Source organism: Musa acuminata, chromosome BXJ3-11 (genome assembly GCF_036884655.1).
Source record: "Musa acuminata AAA Group cultivar baxijiao chromosome BXJ3-11, Cavendish_Baxijiao_AAA, whole genome shotgun sequence".
Classification (NCBI taxonomy): domain Eukaryota; kingdom Viridiplantae; phylum Streptophyta; class Magnoliopsida; order Zingiberales; family Musaceae; genus Musa; species Musa acuminata.
Genome location: NC_088359.1, coordinates 27,367,041 through 27,387,615, shown reverse-complemented (window position 1 = coordinate 27,387,615; position 20,575 = coordinate 27,367,041). Strand labels below are relative to the sequence as shown.

Below are 20,575 nucleotides of genomic sequence, written 5' to 3'. Positions count from 1 at the left end.
TATTCTTCCCACATTGTTGGTTTGTGTTTTTTCATGGGTTTGATCAAGTTTGTCTAGATTTGATTGGTTTTTTGCTCCATCGGATTTTTGTGATAAATCAGATTGAACTTTAGATAGGTTTCTTATCTGATCGATCCAGTTGACCCTTCATGCCTGATCCCCTTTTTTAGATCTTGCACTATGCAAGATGATGCTTTATATATAAGTCAACAAATTGAGAAGCAAGCTTTACTTGCCTTATATATCAATTATAATGTCGAAGCCATGAAAATACTAGTGAGAGAATTCCACAAAGACAAATATAGCAAACAGTCAATCCCTGTTTTGTCCAGTAGTATATGGATGTTTGTGTTGATTTGTGCAGATTCTTGTCAGTTCCATGCAGCAAGAAGACACCAAATAAAACAAACCATACTCTCAATCAGAAGACCGGAAGATTAAAGAACAGCTAATAGGACTTTAATAGGATTTTGTTGATGTATTACTGAGCTTGGCCATCTGCTCTTTCTAGTACTACTTAGTTCTTTATTGTAATGTATTTAGTAATGTGATAAGGGAGAGTACAACATGTGACCTAATCCACCTGTTCCATTTTTGAATTGGAACTTGACTGTAATTTATATCATGTTGGAGAAATGGATTAGGTTTAGGATTTAGAAAGATGCTGTATTACCAGCTTCTGGGTTGTGTTTAAAGCCAAGCTTTGAAGAGATAGAGAATGCATCTATTAGGTTGTGCAACAATTGTTTATTACTCAGCATGCAGAATAATGATCCGGAAATCTCTCATGTATTAGACAAAGGATTGTCGGTTCTAAGATCTGTCTGTTGAGGAAGACTACTAATGATATCTTTTGCATATGTAATTATTTTTTATTGAACAACTTGTAGATCTGTGTATGCTTGGTTGCAGTTCATTAGTTTTGTTTGTACTCCCCCAAAGTAGAGTATGTTCCATGAAATCTTGATAGATCCATCATCAAGAGTTCTACCAAGGAATGTGTCAGGCTAGTTTCTGGCTAATTACAAGTTGTTTTGCCCACAAATAGTGGAAACAAATGCTAGTTAATCTTAAGAGTTGTTTGGTACTTCTCCTTAAGATTATAATGATTTTAGTATACCTAATGGCTAAGCAATTGTATATATTATTTAATTGCACAAAATACGAACGGTGAAGTCAGATGCAGGTAATCAAGTGTCCCTTCAATCATTGGCAGTGCTAAAAACAAAAGGTAATATGGATGTGTTGTGATGGATCTTATTTTACGCTGCCCAATACTGACTTTAAAATGCTTAGGGTTCAGTAGATCCAAAGTTTAACTACATCAATTTGTCTTTACTCTGTTGTAGGGTCAACTTTTCTGATGCCTTTTGAGGTAGACACAGCTGGCTATTGCAAGAAACACAGATTAAAATGAGAAAGAAGGATAGAGCTTGCAGAATGAGAGGTGATGATGGGCAGCAGCAACCATTGGCCGCAAGCATCACAAGCTCGTTGCAGTAGCAGCCTGAGACAAAGCCAGGGAGCCCTCAGCACAGATGAGTGAGGTCAGAGAGAGAGAGGAAGAAGAAGAAGAAGAAGGATAAGAGGAGGATCGATGAGCAGCGTAGTCAAGCTTTTTGTTCTTGGGGACGTGAGAAATGGCCAGATAAAAGAGACACAGTTCACGGGCATGTCGTCCGTGACCCAGGCCTACCGGACACAGAGAGAGAGAGAGAGAGAGAGAGAGAGAGAGAGAGAGAGAGAGTTCTAATGCTTATCTCAGGGCACATGAACATTACATATCAACTACTAACCACACTCATCTTTTTTACGTCTTCTAATAATGCATGTATGCAACTCTTAACGTGCATATGATAGAGAATCAAGATTTGATATCTAACGTCTGATAGAGAGTCAAATGTGACTGCTCTTCTAGAGAGAGAGACCTGCAAGTATTTCGAGGTTCATGCTGAAAAGATAAGATTGCATGGAGCCTACCACACAGCAAATTCTTCCCAGCTTTGAGAGTATGGTTCTTATTATATGACATCCATCTTGTATCTCGAGATATCTTAGCTCTCTTACTACGAAGCCTTTGGTAAGATCTCATTTAGTTCTAGCTTAGTTGAAGAGTTAGAAAGCCAAGATCTACTAGGAAGTCGATAGTGATTCCTCTCTTAAGGGCACACACTAGGATCTATCCTTAAAGATAAAACCATATAGGCCCATCCCAGAAGAGGGGGGCTAGTAATGACTAATGTTGGTTCTTATCATACCTCTCATAGAGGTATCTTTTTGGGGTCCACCTCCAAAAAGCAACGTGAGATGTTCTCTTCAAAATGTGTAATTTTTCGAGCTCATACTATTAGTTAATTGTCAGATGACCTCTCACATTATATTGTGATTCAAATCCCTAATTTCTCGGACTCATATCACTAATGACTAATTTGAATATTATCATATAACTAATAGAGACATTTTTTTAGTCTATCTTAAAAATTAAAATAAAAAACAAGCAATGTGAAATGTCCTATTCAAAATCCATTTCAAAGGACAATACAGAGGTCTCGTTCCTTCGCCTTAGAGAGATCGAATATATTTATTTCTATAATTAATGAATTAATATTTAAGATTGAAACTTTTTAATGAATTAAAAAGATTTTATTGTGTGAGAGAAAGATTTAAGATACTTTACGTGATCTTTAGGGTTTATAGAATTGGCAGAGAGAAAATTCTTCAAGTTTATATAAGACGACGATGTAGAAGTAAAGTCATACTTGAGTAATGATAACTAAAAATGTTTAGTGGTATTCATTGGTAGATCTAGAGAATGATGAGAGAAGATTTTTTTATATTTATAACTCAGACTTGAATTAGGGTTAAATCAAAAGAAAACAATTACCTGTATTAATTTTCTTATATAAGTAAAGAATTTAATTTTTTCATGATATATAAAAAATTATTAAATCATATTAAATTTTATATCGACTTTTAATATATTATCTGATTATTGATCTCTAGGATATTATAATAAAAATTTTGATCTTATTCGCATGTAGATAAAGAATTACTGAATCATATTAATATTATATTAATTTTTTTAATGTTCTTGATTATTAATATATACATATTACTTTTAATTTTAGAAATTATCAATCTCAAGAGCAATCTTAAAAAAGAAAAAAGTAATGAAATTTATTAGAAGGAATATATTGGTCTCTTCGACATGATCCAATCATGATGTAACAATCTAAATCTCACATTTATCCTGCAAGATCCAAACGTAGGGATAGTAATGTTTTTGGATGCTTTAGGCCACTAGAGGAGGGCAACATAGGCCTAAGAAAGTCTCATCCTTTTCTTGCTTTCAGTGATCCTTTTTGTCCATCTCGTCTGGTGTTATCATGATTAGATAGGACAAAAATTCCATGGAAATATAGGGAAGGCAGGTTGGCCCCATGAATCGACTTTAGCAGACAATGATGCATGTGATTTGTATGAAAGTCTCATGTCCACAAGTTTCAAAAGTAATCAACAAAAATGAATGACATTGTTCTTCTGCTAACAATTTCATAAATCTTCATAGTCACAAAAATCAATTTTTTTTATTTTATATAAATTAAGATTCGAGTCGTCGAGATCGATTCGGTTTATTAATCTTTTAATGAAAATGAGTAAAACCTTAAATTGACTTATAAAGACTTATAAGTCCATGTTTTAGATCTATTAGAGTCGATCCAGAAGGATTACAACGGTTTATTAATCTTCTAATGAAAATGAGTAAAGCCTTAAATTGACTTATAAAGACTTATAAGTCTATCTAAACGTTTTAAATATATTAGAGTCGATTCATTATGGGAGGATTACAATATTCCACTTTGGCCAATTTGAGCAAGAACTTAAATTAAATTATATTATTATTAATTTTGATTTAAATATCGTTCATCGTGACAACCACTTTGTTACCTATTTAGTTGAGATTATTGCAATGACCATTACAATTTGCAGCATATGGTGACAGTTTGATCCTACATTGCTCCATGATATCAGCATGAAAACTGTTCTTCCTGCACCATGGTATGAAGTAGTGTCCTTCTAATTGTAATGGCATCATCAATGCAATGATCTTTAGATGTGTCCTGTTATGTTACACATACACACAGGCAAAAAGATGCTGGCTATTGTGTCTCTTTTTGCTGGTCAATACACACACAAAAAAAAAAGGAAAATAGAAAAGCATTGAATCTTGAGGGAATTACATCAAACTATAATCCTTTATTGGAAAATTGTGATATGAAGATTAAATATATGTTAATGTTTTTTGAGATGTACCAAAAGATCTTTATCCAGTGATTAAATGTCTTTCAGTTTTGGTCACCTGAAACCTTGCTCAAATTTAGTAGAGAGACTGAAGCAAGTATCCTATGCTCAATCTGATCATCTTCTTCCAATCTTTGTTTCAGCTGAGGGATGAAATCTGAGAACACAGCTGATGGAATCTGATGGCTAGAAGATAGCAACACTAAAGCATGGCTCATCCATGCTGCTGTCACCAGACATGTCCTCACAAGACCTTGGATTCCAGAAACCAAACACCTGGAAAGAGTCTCCATGAATGATTTCCTTCCATTGCCGATGAGGACAAGGGTTACATCCTTTAGCCACTTTTCCTTTTGCTTTGCTTCATCTTCCTGAAACCGGTAGAACAAAGTAGTTTGTTTCAACTGAAGGAAACTTGGTTGTGAATGAAATGCCAAGTTTTGGGAACAGAACATGAAGATCTAAGTGAATGAAATGCCAGTAGACTAGGCCTTCTAATCCGAAGAGGTTTATCCAAAAGATTCACGATATAATTAGAAAGACATTTCAAATATCACACATGAATCACTAGACATGCATTAACAAAAGTTCAAGTATCTTTTCTTTTTCAACTGCAATCTCTCGATAATTATAATAAATATAAATTTCACTTTTTATGAGCCCAAAGATTCTTTCACAAAACAATTCATCTTTTTTTCTAGTTTATTGGTCTTATAATGAAATGTATAGGGCATTGTCACCTTTTCAACTTTCTCTCTACTAGATAGAATTTTATTGAGCCTATATGGACCAGATTCCGATATTATTAATCGATCTGGTCAGATACGAAGAAATCTTTTTCACTATCCTGATGGAACATCAGAAAAACAGAGTTTATATCGAATAAAATATATACAAGAACTTTGACAATGTAAACATAAACATACAGTGTTTTTGCAAAGATTGAAATGGACATGATTACACTTAAACAGAAAAATATGCCTGACCATGGTTTAATTGAATGTTATGGATATGATCAATGTATTTTCTTCCACAAAAATGCTATTTCAGTAAGAAAACAAGTAGATATAAGAAACAATATTAACTAGTCAAGATTTTTCTCAATTTTAAAGATCTATAATAATCAGAAAGATATTTATCAGGGAGAAGCAACATGGGAGAAGCAGGTTTTGAAATGCAAATCACCAAACTGAAGCAGAGAAATGTAGGCTAATTCATTTTTAAATGTGCTTCAGACAACAAAAGCTCTTAAACAGGACAATGAAGCAAAATTACATATTAATTGCAATACTAAAATTGATGGACTAGTAAATTAGTTAGTTGTTCTTTTAAGTTTTCTCATAGAAATGCATAAAAAATTTGGATCTACCTCTTAATTATCACAAACAGAGTGAAAAATCCAATTCTTTACAAAATCTCATAGAATCAAGGAACCTCTTTGATGGCACATAGATAGAGAATCTACTACATGAATAATGAGCAAAATAAAAAAGCAGTTCCATAACAAGATTGACATACCAATAAATCTTCATCATCCTTATTATCATCATAGTTAATTGTATTGAACAAGCCATCGATGAATCCTCCTTGCTGAAGTAGCCAGGAATCTATCAGAATCTCTCCAGATTTGGAGAAGTGTCCTCCCAACATGAGAAGAGCCCTCTGAGAGTTTGGTATAGCTCTTTTGTCAGACAAACAACAATTAAGAGATAGAGTAATGCCATCAACAGCCTCTTTCTTGTATATGCTCCTTTTACTTGTCCCAAGCTGTCATACAATGACTTGAGCTCTTTAATACACATGCATGCCATAAAATGGACAAGCAATTTTTGTGTCACAAACATTCAATGAATTCATAGGACTCAAAACATGCACAATCGTATTTGTTATATCATATTAAAGGACCTGGAAAGCAAGGTTCTAAATTTCGAATGATACCGCACGTACCGGGTAGAATGCTTGATATAGCCCCGTATTGAACGATATGAGGCTGCATCAGGCGGTAACGATCGAAATTTCGATTGTTACCACCTGAAACAAGTCAGTAATGGTCGATTTCGACCATGACCGCCCGCTACCTGGTGGTATCAACCTGGATGCGGCGAGGGAAGAAGAAGCATCGAGGGAGAAGGAGGAAGAAAGAGAGAGAGTTCAAAGAAGAGGGAGAATTGAGAGAACCTCGACGCATCTTGATCCGGCATCGCCCTCCCTCGATGATCCCAATCCAGGGGATAACGGCCAAGCAACGGCTAGAGCAGCGGAAGAGGCAGTCTCCTTCGTCACCTCGTCTACGATTCTATGGCTTCTTCACTGCATTCTTCCTTGAAGGCCAAAGACATTTCCAACCTTCGACGTTTTCACCGCCTTCTTTGCCGAACGCCGTAGATGAGGAGATGAAGGAGACTGTGTTCTTCTCCTCGTTAGAGGCAACTAGGAGAAGAGGAGGAGGCAACATCGCCGAGGCAACGTACGCCTCCTTTTTAATTTTTTATATTACTTTTTTATATTTTTATATAAAAATATATTTATATATATTGTATATATATATTTAGATGTACCATTCGGTATGCCTTAGCATACCGCTCGGTACTCCCGTACCGTACCGATGTATCGAGCTTTGCTCAATACATTAGTATGGTACAAAATTTCAATCTTTACAGGAAAGAGAAATTACAGTACAAAAAATTTAAAGATATTATATTCCTCTTGATTAGTGCAAGTAAGAATAAAACAAGAGAGAATCATTTAAAATAGTATAGACCTACATAGGTTATAGTTCAAAAAATTGAAATAATTAATTAGTGGTACGAGGATAGATAAAAGGAGATCTAAAAGGACTTTAATAGAAACCATATATAAATATTTTAATACTCATAGCTTCGCTGAGGATATAATATTTTACAAATCTCAATGGTGACAAAATATTTATGCAATTGGCCCCAAATAGTTGAAACTTTATGACTTTCTGGTTGTTATCGTAGAATGTGCACGTACTTAAACTTACACACTAGGAAATCTAATGATTTATGGCATGAAACTTAGCATAATGGCAAGGTTATTCCATGTCCTATAGTTTTGGACATGAAGGTGAGATTGTATTCATGGAGAGGATTCATGTACAGACAAGTAGAAATTTTCTCTGACAATCAACAAGCAATTAAACACTCTCAAGAACAGAAGCCAAAGGTCATCATAAGATGTTTTTGATAGAAAATATTCGAGGAAAATAATTTAAATCCAGCAAGGAGCTATGATTGTTTTCTACTAGAAATCATTATCTAATCAAAAGATTTAACTAACAAAACTATGTAATTTGTATATTCATATTGATGAATGTGATCATTGAATGCTATGGAAGGGTGTTACTGTAAGTCTGGCACTTTGATGAAATCTTTTGAATGGCTGAATTAAAGATGTATGAGATCACATATTGCCAATTTGTACCAAAACATACTGATGTTTTTAATTAACAATAGTAGTCAGAGCTATATGTAGTGGCCACTAAACATGCATTAAATCTAGAAAAGAAATGTAGTCAATGATCATACCACAAGATCAAAATGAAGCAGAAGAACAGCAACCAAAGCTTTTTCTTGTGCTGGTAAGCTATAAAGATGCACAAGCAACGCATGCATTGTGTTTGCAATTGTCTCCTTCAGCAACCCACTTAAGAATGATGTGATGTCTCTTCTTCTGTGATGTGCAGAAATAAAAAGAATGATCAGAAGACGTTGGCAAATTGCAAGCAATGGTAATGCCTCCAAGGCTCAACTAGATATATATAACCTACAATTCATGATGAAACTAATCTAGATTAACTGACAAAAAATATGCAAAGGAGTACAATTGAAGTTCTATGATAACATTTGTTTCATATGAGGACCATAATAAGTTTAATAACACATAAATACTGCCTTCAAAGCAAATTGGACAATCTTAGAAAGTTCATATTGGCACAGAATTTACTCTTCAAATTACTCAAACCGTAATGTACAATTTTCAACAACAAATACACATTAGAGAAGTTCAAGAAATGCTGCTGCATATAAGGCATTAGGCATTAGTGTTGATCATACAAACATACCTACTCAAACAAATCAGTTCAATTAGCAGTAACACTGCATTGGTCCTCGCACTAATTTGCTTGCTATGGAGAAGCTCAAGAACAGAAGATCTTTTCAGGTTATCTGCCAAGTAATTCCTGCACCAGCCTTTCGCGTTGATGCAGCACAACAAGAATCCAATGACACGCGTTTTCACATTGAAGCTCCCTGTTTCAAACCTGTGTATCAGAAATCGTAAACCGCCAAGAGCAATGAGGTTTCTTGCATTTTCCATCTGTTCCTCTTTGCCACAACCTGCAAGAAGCCTGTCAACGATTTCTAATGCTAAATCATCCTTGGATTTCTTGTCTCCTTCAGTTTCATTTTTAGTTAATTGTGCCATAATGATCAGGAGATTCCAACAATTCTCAGATACCCAGCCATCGACCAATTGATTCAACACAGAGTTGGTATCTGGCACAGATTGGCAGCTCAGCTGCTGTCCTGTTACAGGACTGGCTTTTGCTTGATTGAGACACTCTTTCATGGCCACACTCTCAAATATATGCTCAGTTTCTATGGTTACAGGTTCTTTAAAGAGCTGACCTTTTAAGGGACACACATAATCTTTAGAATCATTTGAGAAAATGCAGCAGAAACCAATGTCTTCACAATCATCAAATGGCTCTGCACTGAGAAAAAAGGAAGATTCTTAATCTAGAGCTTATCGATATGGATTATCAGGAAAAGAAGAAAATATTAAGCTTATGAAAAGTATTATGATAACATTAAATGAGAGCTCCTTAAAGATTTCATGATGAATATGATCAATGGATGAGTACCTAATGCTCTGCACTGGTGATTTTTGATCAGATTTCCTACACAAATGTGCTGTTTTCTTCAAGTCAGGTTCTGTAATCTGGACTTTGCTTAATGATACCTAAGTTTAAGCAGCATAATGTGCCACCAATTAGGAGTCATATCAGTCCAGAATTCAGTGAAAACATGTTTACTCACATTGTTATCTTGGCAGTTGTTGCAGGCTGAAGAACAATCAACTGCATTCATTTCAAAGATTGCTTGTGCCAGTTCACCAAGAGTATGCTCATTTGTTTTAGCCTGTGGAGCAAGAACAGTGAACACGTGATATGGTAGGTTATTGTTATCAGATTTCACAGTGAGATTCTTCAGAGGATACTGATAAGTATAGCTAAAATGATTACTTACATTAGAATATGCATTTAGCCTCTGACTTTGCTGTGATTCTCCACCTAAATGATCTCTTTTTCCTGAATAAGGATTGATCATCTTGGATCCCTTATATTCTCCTAAAACACTCTGATCCACTTCAATTTCCTTCTTTCTCTCCTCTTCCCTATCACTTCCTTTAATTCTCAGTTCATTAGCTGCCTCCATTCTCTTCAACTGGCCAAGAACAGCCTCATAGGACTTTTGGCTCACCATTGGGCTGTAAACGTCGTCCCGATGGATTGCATGAGATACTCGTTGTATCATTCTTGAAGAAGATGCAGAAGGGGCGTCAATGGAGGGAAGTGAAGGAGCTTTCTTCGCCTCGATAAGCCATTCCTTGTAGTAAACTGCAAAGATGTGTGTGCCTCTGTTCATCACATCATCATACATTTTATCAAGCAGCTTCATCTTCTTCGCCCCGCACGGCGTTTGCGCGATGGATTCCACTTCTTTTTTATGCCATGCCTTCAGATGAGAGAGATGTGGAAGGAAAAGCTGGTTCCACAAGTCGGGTAATAGGATCGTCCGTGCTTCCAGTGGCGCGGTGCAGAAGACCTGGAGAAGATGATCCGCGGTCATCCTATCCTCCTTCCGTATCTTGCAGATCACACTGAGGTAGAGATGGGCGCACGCTGAGAGACGTGAGCTGGGAAAACCAGCAGTGAACCCTGAGATGACGCTGAGCTTTAGAGAAACTTTCGGTAGTTTCTTCACGCCCCTGCGCTCTTCAACCACCCTCTCTATCATCGCAATGGCTTCTTCGAGCTCGGCGAAGACTCCAAGCTCGCTTGCGATGCCGAGGCAAGCGTTACAACGACGACGAAGCGATGCACGGAAGCTTTCATGCTTGAGGAAGGCTTCGACGTAGCCGGTTAAGATGGAAACCACAGCCTGGGTTGAAGTATCGCAGATTGCTGGCTGCATATCCACCTCGAAACACACTGCCTCTTCCTGCAGTGTGACAGTGTTCGACTTCTCATAGGCGACTTCATGACTTCTGGCCTTTCCTTTGCGTTCCCCGGGGTTAGGCGGCATACTCTTAGCTCGTGTTACTGCTGCGGGTCTCGTCTTCGTCCTCCTCCTCCAGAAGCTATCCTGCGCGAGAAGCTCCTTGAGGGGCGCCATCTCTACGCCTGGAGGATTCAGCGAGCGCGCGCGAGAGAGAGAGAGAGAGAGAAGAGGACAAGAGGCAGGAAGGGGGAGGAGGAGAAGGCAAGGGAGGAGGCAGGGGAAGGCGACAAATGGGAGGAAGGGGATGAAGGAGTTGGGGCGGTCCTCCCCGCGCTTCCGCCGGCTGTTCCGCCTGCCCTGTCTCTTTTATATCTGCAACAGTAGAATTATATATATATATATATATATATATATATATATTACATTCTTTTCCACGTAATCTCCAAGTCGGGTCCGGGTTCAATGTGCATAGGCTAAGCCCAATCGGAAATAGAGCGGATTCGGGTTCAATGTGGCCCGGTCCGGTCCGTTTTGACGGTTCATTAATCGCCCTCGGAGCGAGAACATGAATCGTGTGCTGCGATCCGCTCTCGTCGGAGCCGCAGCAGAAGCAAACCGGCACCGAAATGGCCCCTCGCGGTCGCCGCGGATTGAGAAGATGAGAAGAGGCGGTCGCCTCTCCGCCTTCTGTTCTCTCCCTCTCGTACGTCGCATCTTCTCCCAATCGATCATGAATCGTGTGCTGCGATCCGCTCTCGTTGGCTCTCCCGTTTCTCCCCTCTCGCCGATGCCCGTCTCCTTCTTCCATTCCACCCCCCTCTTGGAGCGCCGGAGGAAGAACTACTGGCACCCTGTGAGTACTGATGCATGCTTCCTTGCTTTTTTTCCCCTTTGATTCCATCTTCGTTTTTGTCCTTTTGATCGTCTTTCATCCCCTATTCTGGCCCTTCATGTGTTTGATGAATTGAGTGGCCGCTTCGGTTCGAAGGCACACAAAAAGAATTAGCTCAAAATCCTTGATTTTTTTGGGAAAAAATGCCTTTAAGTCTCTGCTTGCTTTTGGGGACAGATTTCTGATTCGTACAAACGAAATTATGATGGTGTGCTTTCGCATTACTTCGAGATCACAAGGTTCTTGTGTTGGGTCTAATGGGCATATTCCTATGTTAACTACCAACAGCATTACATGGTCTCCCGCATGGATACCAAATCTTTGCTTGAGAAGCACATACCTTTTTGATCAGAAATATGAAATTTGACAAAATCTTAAACATAGTGACATCAGAAGTAGCATTTTTTTGGCCTTTTTGCCCCTTTCTTTCATGCAGAAAATAACCTCCTTCCATGTTCCAAAGTCTCTCTTTTGTTGGTGTGAAATCTCATTAGTAACTAATCCTTTGTCTAGACAACCAAGCCCTACAAGTCCCACCAATTGTATTTCAACTTAGTCATTATTGGGTTTATCATAGCATCTAAGAAACATTATTTACGACATTTCAATGTGATTAGTCTTGTGCATGCCTTTTGTTTCTTATTTTATGACAACATTTCAAGTGGATACTCCTTATTTCTACATAATTTTAATATTTATAAACACACACACACACACACACACACACACATATACATACATATATATATATATACATATATATATATATATATATATATATATATATATACATATATATATATATATACATATATATATACATATACATACATACATATACATATACATACATACATATACATATACATACATACATATACATATATATACATACATATACATATATATATATATATATATATATATTAGTGATGATACTGTTCTCTATATCTTGTTTCTTATCAAGTTATACTTTCAGCGATTCAATTACTGTGTAAAACGGAAGAGAAAGATGGAATCTAAAAGGACACAAGTTCGCAACCTCTCGGACTATGCGGAGTATCTCTTTCAGGTTAGTTTATGCAATCTTTATTTCTTCTTGCTTGTTGGTTTGGTATATTATTCTTGACATTTATCTCCTCTGTCGTCATTATTATTTCTTAACTCTTAGGAATATCATTCGAACTCTTAATATTTTGGCTGTTTTTGTTTCTCTTTGTTGGGCAATTCTTTTAGCTTGCTTAATCTGAAACTTTTCCATACTGTTGTTAATTGTCCTCATTTCTTTAATTACCTAAAATATCCAGTGTACACCCCACACAGAGTTTTGTAGAACATAATTCTACCAGCACTTCTTTTGTAGTACCACCAAAATTGAGCTGTTTAAAATCAAACCATTTCTTTTTTCTCTATCTGCCTGCACTTTTAAGTGAATTTATTTCCTTTGTCATATCCTTGACTTGGAATGGATGTCTTCTGCACAAATAGATTCTGAATGGTTTTATCCCTGATTGTTGTCTTGTTCTTTTCTCTGTCATGTGCATGGGAACATCTCCATGATTATCTTGAGCTTTACTTCTGCACAGCAAAACCTTTATCCCTGTCCTCCTCCGCAAGGTTTGTCATGTTAAAGGCCACTGAAGAGATATAAAATTCATATATTTGTATCTGATGCTTGCAACTTACACCTACCACTGGTAGTTTCAAGCAGTTTAGATAACCATTGATTGATCACGAGGGTAATTTCATTTGCATCTTCAAGAAAATCATCTACCTTTCTTATTGCTGGAGATGTGATATTCGTCCAATCAAAGTTGATTCATGCTTATTGCGTTTCCATATAGTAAATGTGGAAGACTTATTCTTTAGAGATTCATGCTGTTTATACAATTAACCTGGAGTTTTGGGACAAGACGTGCTAGATATTGTTCCAGAAAATTTTCTTTTGAAGGTTCTACATAGACTAAAAGATTAATCTTGTAGTGTGTACTTCATTAAGCTTCATGACTCATGTTATGTATGTATTATGTTTTATGAAATCTTGGCCCCCTGACATTGAGTTTGAGGATTTTGTTCTTACTGTAGATAATTGCTAATTTCTACTTTAAGGAGATATGAAATTGGCTCGTCCAAGGATATAAAGTCATTCTAGAATTTTGAGAATCTAACAATGAGGGGAAATAAGGAACAACTGCTGGTTGGGAATTAACATTTAGTTTTTTCAGGGTCAGGATTCTTCTGTCAGGAACTGGGAATTAGAACTGAAAAGCTTTAGGATTCGATGTTAATATTGGTACATTGTGAGAGGCCAAACCGTCTATGATTCCACATCTTCCTTAAATACTGAAGTTAAGTTTGCCACTAGATTTTATTTTTTTATTGTGACCGAAGTACTTGTCGTATTTTTGTGACCAGAACATTTTCTTAAGGTACTGGATCACCTACAGTTTATATCGGTTCAAAAATTCAAGTTCCCCAGCTGGCATACTTATGGCCATGGGAATCAAATTTATGTTAGGCAGCTAAAGTTTTCTATCTGTTCATAATCAGTATTTAAGTATAAATTTTGACATTGATAATATGCTTTTTCTTTTGATTATTTTTCTCATTTCTGTCAAAACTTTCTACAACTTGATAGCTGAACTAATACATTTGAACTACTTGTTGGTTGGGTTATATACTGTTTTTCTATTTTACAAAGGATGCACTAATTCTTGCATGATTTTGATGTTAAGAATTTCTTTTGATTTGTTGTAGTATTGATTTTCTTTCCATTCCATGAGGTCTCAGAGCTGGCGAGATGAAGTTGAACAGAATTCATCAACTCGTGAAACACCATGGTTTAGAAGACATTATTGGGCCATGGGAGCAAAGAAGAATGGTTATCCTGATCCACTATGGGAATCTAATAGCAATAAGAGTAAGGACATTCTTGTGTTATACAGTGTATTGTTTTATGCATAGGTCAAAATTGGAATGGCACTGATAGCAAACGGTAACAAAACCTCAGTAACAGCCAGATTTGTTGGATAAAATTGACAAGGTTGGAATGGGCTGAAAATAATTTATTAGTAAAATATGAAAATAAGAAATAAAGTTAGAAAATTAATGAATATTTATGATTGAGAGCATTTTTGGGTAGGGCAGAGAGGTGATGACAACGATTTTTATAAGAAATACCAGTTGAAAGACAGCGAAGAAAAAGACAAGCCCCCCTCCTCCTTTGCTTGTCTCCCTCCTCTTCTCTCCGCCTCTACATTTGGGGATCATCGACAACATTCCTTGTTAGAATTGGCCGGAAACTAGTCAGATTACCTGAACTTTTCCAAAATCAACCAATCTAACCAATTGCATGTCAATTTTGACCTATTCCCTATATCCGAGGTTTTTAATTTCATACCGTACCGTGCGGTATGGGCGGTACGTATCGGTCCACCAACCTATCGGCACGTGAACCGCCCACTACCAAGCGGTACCGGATTTTTAGCCTTGGGCTGTACCGGGCAGTAACGGTCGGTTTATATTAGTTTTCAAATAGTAAATTTGACCGTTGGAGGCATCCTAAAGGGTTTTTAAACCCTTTCCTCTCCCCTTTTTCATTCCATTTTACTCTCACACTCTCTTAAACTCTCTGAAGCTCATTTTTACACATAATCTCTCTCTTATTCTCACATTTTTCATTCTCCTAAACTCAACAAAACAATGATTTGTGGATTGGATCAAATTTAGAAGGCTAATTTGAAAGGATTAAGAGGAAGCAAATGGATAATTTTCAACAGATGCAACAAAGCCTACACGACGTAGGCACAGAACAAAGCTTGTCATATTTATAGTCGTTGTATTATGGAGAATCTTATGGCCAATAGCAATACAGTGATGGTTAGTCATACTTCTCCGAATAACAATATGATACAAAGCAGCAGATCAGTAACAAAAGTAGAAGTTATGACATCACCAATATATACCTCAAGAGGTGCCTCAAACACATGTGATTCACGACGATCAGCCTACGACAATCACCATATTGATGCACCAATGGTATACGGTATGTCAATACACTATGTCGTGGGGTCAATGTCAGGATTGGGTCTGACAAACATATCATATTGATATACAGATACATAGGATCGAGGACCCCGATCCACCACCCGTGAAGGCCCGTTATTCATTTTGGTGGTAGAATAGAGTATATCTACACATGTGATTAATTAATTCATTTGAATCTTAAAGTTTAAATTATATACAAAATAATCAAACAATTCAAATAATTTTTCTATAGATAATTCAATATTAATGGAAGGACGATCCAGAACGGATCGAAATTGCGAACCTTACATAAGGCTATTTCTCAAAGCTCAAAAAAAAATATGTGGCACTATTCTTACCTAATTTTCATTAGTTTTGTTAAAACTATACTAAATGCATATTTATTTCTAACTTAAAAACCCTATCCTAACTCGATACGCCGTTGTGTATCGCTCATTATGCTGATATGTACCGCTTGGTATATGCTGATACGTACCATACCGAGTAAGGCTTGGTACATCGGTACAATATGAAATTAAAAACCTTGCCTACATCTGTCTGATTTTTTGGAAGAGATTGGATTGCCATTGGCTGATCCTAAGCCAGCTCAGCTGATCCGAATTGGAATAAACTATGTTTGGAAATACTGCTTCTTTATTATGAATACTCAATATTCGGAAGCCTTCGTAGATAGTTTGAGAAAACTTTACTTATGGCTGAACATTTTTTGGAAGAAATTGGATTGCCATTGGCTGATCCTAAGCCAGCTCAGCTGATCCGGATTGGAATCAACTATGTTTGGAAATACTGCTGCTTCTTTTTGAATACTCAATATTCGGAAGCCTTCATAGATAGTTTGAGAAAACTTTACTTATGGCTGAACCTAATTATGAAATCAGAGTCACACTGAATTATTTGTAGTTGATAAATTTATGTAACTTGTATAATGCTTCAAAAATCCCTAGACTGTGGAGGTGCTGTGAAGGAAAATGATGATGTTTGTCAGAAACAGTATCATTTTAAAGCAAAAGGCAAGTGAAGAATGTGTTTATGAAATAAAAGATAACTATATAGTTGTGGTTATTTCACAAGAAAAATCATTATGTTATGTAGTAATGGTTTAATTGTCAAAGTTCATCTTGATGATGCACCTTTGAGATCAAGTTTCATCAAGCTTCAATTTTTAGTGTTGCTTAATTGTGAGACAGTTATAGGCTTTAGTAGTCAAATTTATATCAGCTAAGCTAGTTCCACTAACAGATAGGACTATGTGATTAGTTCTTGCAATTTTATTAGTTCAAACTCAGATGTTTTTAATTTGGACTATGTATGTTTCCAGAGAAAAGAGTCTTTGAATTCTATCAAAGTGATGACGATGATGACGATGACGATGTTGAGACTATATTTCATTCTGCATTTGGAGGGACACGATTCTCTTATTGGTCTTTTCACAGTTCTCAAGATTCCCATTGGAGTCATTCTGGCCACACTTCTCATAAAAGCAGGAATTGGACATATGAAACAGATGATGAAAATGATTATTCTGCTCAACCAGAATTCACATCTGAAAGGCTAGCTCTTGGTTTGAGAGCATTTGGTCCTTTAAACATAGAAGAAGTCAAAAGAGCGTAAGTTTCAAAGTTTTTATGATCTAGATAATTTATTTTACTTTTTAAATCTTCCTCTATTCAGTATAAATTTAGTAAAATAGTTTTATTATGCATATTGCATGTGAGTATAAAGTACTTTTTTATGCAAATAATAAATGTTTGAGGAAGTGAAATATTGTTTTCTTATGTTGGAACATTATGCTTTACATAAAATTAAAGGGTACTATTTGAAACTTGAGGGGGTTTTATAGTTAGGCCTAGCCTTCTATATGCTCCATAATTTGCAATTAAGATAGCCAAAGGTAAATAGCAACAGCAAGGAGACTATTCTTCTGTTGATTTTTTGGTTTATTATTCCACTTCTCAGGATGGGGGTTAAAACTGGTGAATCACAACCTACTTTCCAGTTTTTAGTAAGCTATTCATATGTTTTCTTCATGAAAATGGATTATAAGTATTGGATTACTGAAAAACTTTAGGCGACATTTATAAAACAATTAAGACAATATGAAAGATGAATTAAGGTACTTTGCTATCACGAAAATGATAGTGAAGATTTGTGGAACCTTAACAAAAGAACTTGAAAACAAGAAAGTTGAACTTCTATAATTGTAAATAACAAATAGGCAGGGAAATGATAGCCAAATAAATTCATAAAAAGGGGAGACTTATAAGCAGATAACATATTTTTATGAAACTAATACAGATATAAGATCATACGTTTGGTTGGAGATGGAAGTGTTCTTTTATATATATACATATATATACATATATATTTATATACATATATATTTATACATATACACACACACACACACACACACACACACACACACACACACACACATATATATATATATATATATATATGAGTGACATAATATAATCACCAGGCAGTAAAAGAAATTAAGAATTGACATATGAATGTTCTATAACAAACATTGAAGGTGAGATGAAAGTTGACTCCACTCTCTTGTAGATGGGTTGTAGATCAAAACTCATGTTATATTCACTTTCTGGTTAGTCACATCAGAAATTTATTGATGTCATTTCTAACAGATACAGAACATGTGCTCTGAAGTGGCATCCAGATCGACACCAAGGTTCATCAAAGGTAAAGATTTGGCATTGCTTTTTTCTCTAGTTTGGAAGTACTTGGTTTGAACGATGATCGGCCACATAATGTTGCTAGTGAGTAGGATATGTTTTAAAGGCATTGAGCACCTCAGCATGTATTTCCTACTGCATGTTTCTTGTTATAAGGGTTATTTCATGTGACGACATCATTGTTGTCTATGTTTCCAGTCAATCAGTCAGTGATCCCTAAGATGAGCCTATTACATGCTATGGACCTTTATCATTTTCATCCCAAAATAAGTTTGATCTATTAATAAGCAACCTGAAAAGGGATTATGATTCTCATTAGATCAATGAAGAACTGAGTGTGCTCTCTAGAGTAAAGATACTGATGATAAACTGCTATGTTAAATACTGGGTTTTAGAATTTGACAGATCCTGACAGATTTAAATTCAATTTGATAATTTCAAACACCAATTTCTGTGTCAAGGTGATCCTGGGCCAAGAATCATCCAAGATCATGTTGATATGTGCTCAAGGATTAGACGGGATCAGGCAGGGATGATTTAACCTATTCCTATCTGGTACTGCTAATATTGATTAATCATTGTTATTTTAGTGATTTTAATCATTTCTTGCCTGCTTTTGGATCTATTATGACATGTTGTGACAGATTTTGGCACATTTTGATGCTATCTTGGGTGACATCATATTCTGTTGAACCATGTTGGTCCCAATTATTCCAAGCAATCTTTGGAGGATCCTCCAATTATCCAGTTCGGCCAATCTTGTCAATCCATTTGATCCCTATTTGAGAGTTGAACTCCAATCCTGATCTCAATCTGCTCTTTTTAGCTTTTATTTGAAAGAGCAACTGAGCAAGTGAAGTCTGAAATCTGAGATTGCTTACTGTTGTCTCATAATCTCATCAACGTTCCTTTTTTCACTTTTATTGAGCTTGTGGATTTACGGGCTCAAACAGTGCCATTAGATGTTACATTGAACTGGTAAATGCAATTGATATCAAGAATAAACTTTGTTGCAAGGCAAATTGGCTTTAAAACAGGGTTGATTCTTACCCTGCTCTTGCAGAGCGTTTCTTTTTTCTTTACCTCGTTGACTTTCCAGCACTTGGCAAGCATCATCTTATGGAGAACTATGTTTTTCATGAACAGTCGCCCGGGTGGAATCTCCAATAGGGTTACATTTGAGTTTTTGACTCTCGGGATGATATTTCTATTTTCTTTAACATGTTTGCAAGTTTTTGCAGCCATTTTTTCATGTTTATAACATGGTATTGAAACTTTTCTTCGATTAATGAACAGGAAGCAGCAGAGGAGAAATTCAAGCATTGCAGTGCAGCATACAAGACATTATGCAATAAGCTAGCTATCGGTGAATGTAGCGTTAGATCATGCTAATTAAGCTGGTTCATCAGTGCTGTTGTATCAATGAGTAGGCTTTACAGAATTCATTTGTTTTTGGAATAATTTGAGCATCCAGATCAAAAGTGTCAGAGATACAGAATGCAACTATTATGACAATTCTCAGCATCACACATCATCTCGGCATCTGCAGAGTCTTTTAGAAAGAAAGTTTCTTGATCTTGGCATTAGGAAAAATTGTTAGAAGAAAAGCTCCATCTTCCACAATATTTCTTTGGTAACACTTTCTAAGTGTTGGTCTTATATGTCTGTCTATTTTAAATGGAAATAACATGATTCATAAGACAGCCATGTTTATCTATTTCATCTCACACATGAATATTTGTTTTTATGTAATATATTGGATTCTCGGTTTGAGCCATTATCTTTCTTGAATTAAAACAAGAAGATGCATGATAGAATCTATACAAGTTCATACACATGAATATTTTCATGATATGGTTAAAGTCTTATCGCTAATCTTTACATGTATAAGCATGATGTTTACAAGAGAGGGATCATCTTTGGCTCTTTATTTCGTATTAATTTTCTTTTACTCTCTAATCATTGTAGTCTTATTAGAGTCTCACTTAATGATAGATCTTATTTGACGTCCATGAAGAGGCCTTGTTGTTCCAACTAGAGAAATTATATAAGGTCATATTTAGTCTCACATTGATTTAAAAGTAGAGTTTACGTCGGCAAACCTTTCGTCGGCAAACCTTTCGGCCGTGATGGATGTCAACGCTCACCGACCTGGTTTCCAATTAATATTAGATTGGCACATTGGTGAACCAAAGAACTTTGCTTCCTACTTTGGCACGGTAGCCACCAATTCAAGGGAGGCACGAAAGTATCGATCCCAACACTATTTCCCCATTATCCTAATCCCTTCAAGGCAGCCACCAATTCAAGGCAGGCCATCATCCTTTTTGCCATGCAAACTCAGAAGACACCAAGCTCGCGTTTGACTCTTAATCTTACTCTTCCGAAGAAGT

The 20,575-nt window shown here is 36.2% G+C and overlaps 2 protein-coding genes across 3 annotated transcripts; one reads left to right on the top strand and one right to left on the bottom strand.

The window, feature by feature from the left end:
* Positions 1-4,236: 4,236 nt before the first annotated feature.
* Positions 4,237-10,859, bottom strand: LOC103972540 (putative E3 ubiquitin-protein ligase LIN-2). The gene is made up of 7 exons (XM_009386898.3): positions 9,573-10,859; positions 9,363-9,464; positions 9,188-9,285; positions 8,387-9,037; positions 7,851-7,995; positions 5,821-6,069; positions 4,237-4,673 (listed from the first exon to the last, which is right to left on the bottom strand). Exons 1-7 carry the CDS (start codon positions 10,719-10,721, stop codon positions 4,347-4,349), a joined length of 2,721 nt encoding a protein of 906 aa, XP_009385173.2. The 5' UTR covers positions 10,722-10,859; the 3' UTR covers positions 4,237-4,346.
* Positions 10,860-11,125: 266 nt separating this feature from the next.
* Positions 11,126-19,959, top strand: LOC103972539 (uncharacterized). 2 transcript variants are annotated; one of them, XM_018820249.2, is made up of 7 exons: positions 11,131-11,400; positions 12,419-12,511; positions 14,230-14,359; positions 16,805-17,093; positions 18,135-18,189; positions 18,644-18,737; positions 19,479-19,959. In XM_018820249.2, exons 1-6 carry the CDS (start codon positions 11,206-11,208, stop codon positions 18,716-18,718), a joined length of 837 nt encoding a protein of 278 aa, XP_018675794.1. In that variant the 5' UTR covers positions 11,131-11,205; the 3' UTR covers positions 18,719-18,737; positions 19,479-19,959. The 2 variants fall into 2 exon arrangements, with proteins under 2 accessions (XP_009385172.2, XP_018675794.1); XM_009386897.3 differs by lacking the exon at positions 18,644-18,737 and having other exon boundaries at positions 11,126-11,400.
* The last annotated feature ends 616 nt before the right edge of the window (positions 19,960-20,575 follow it).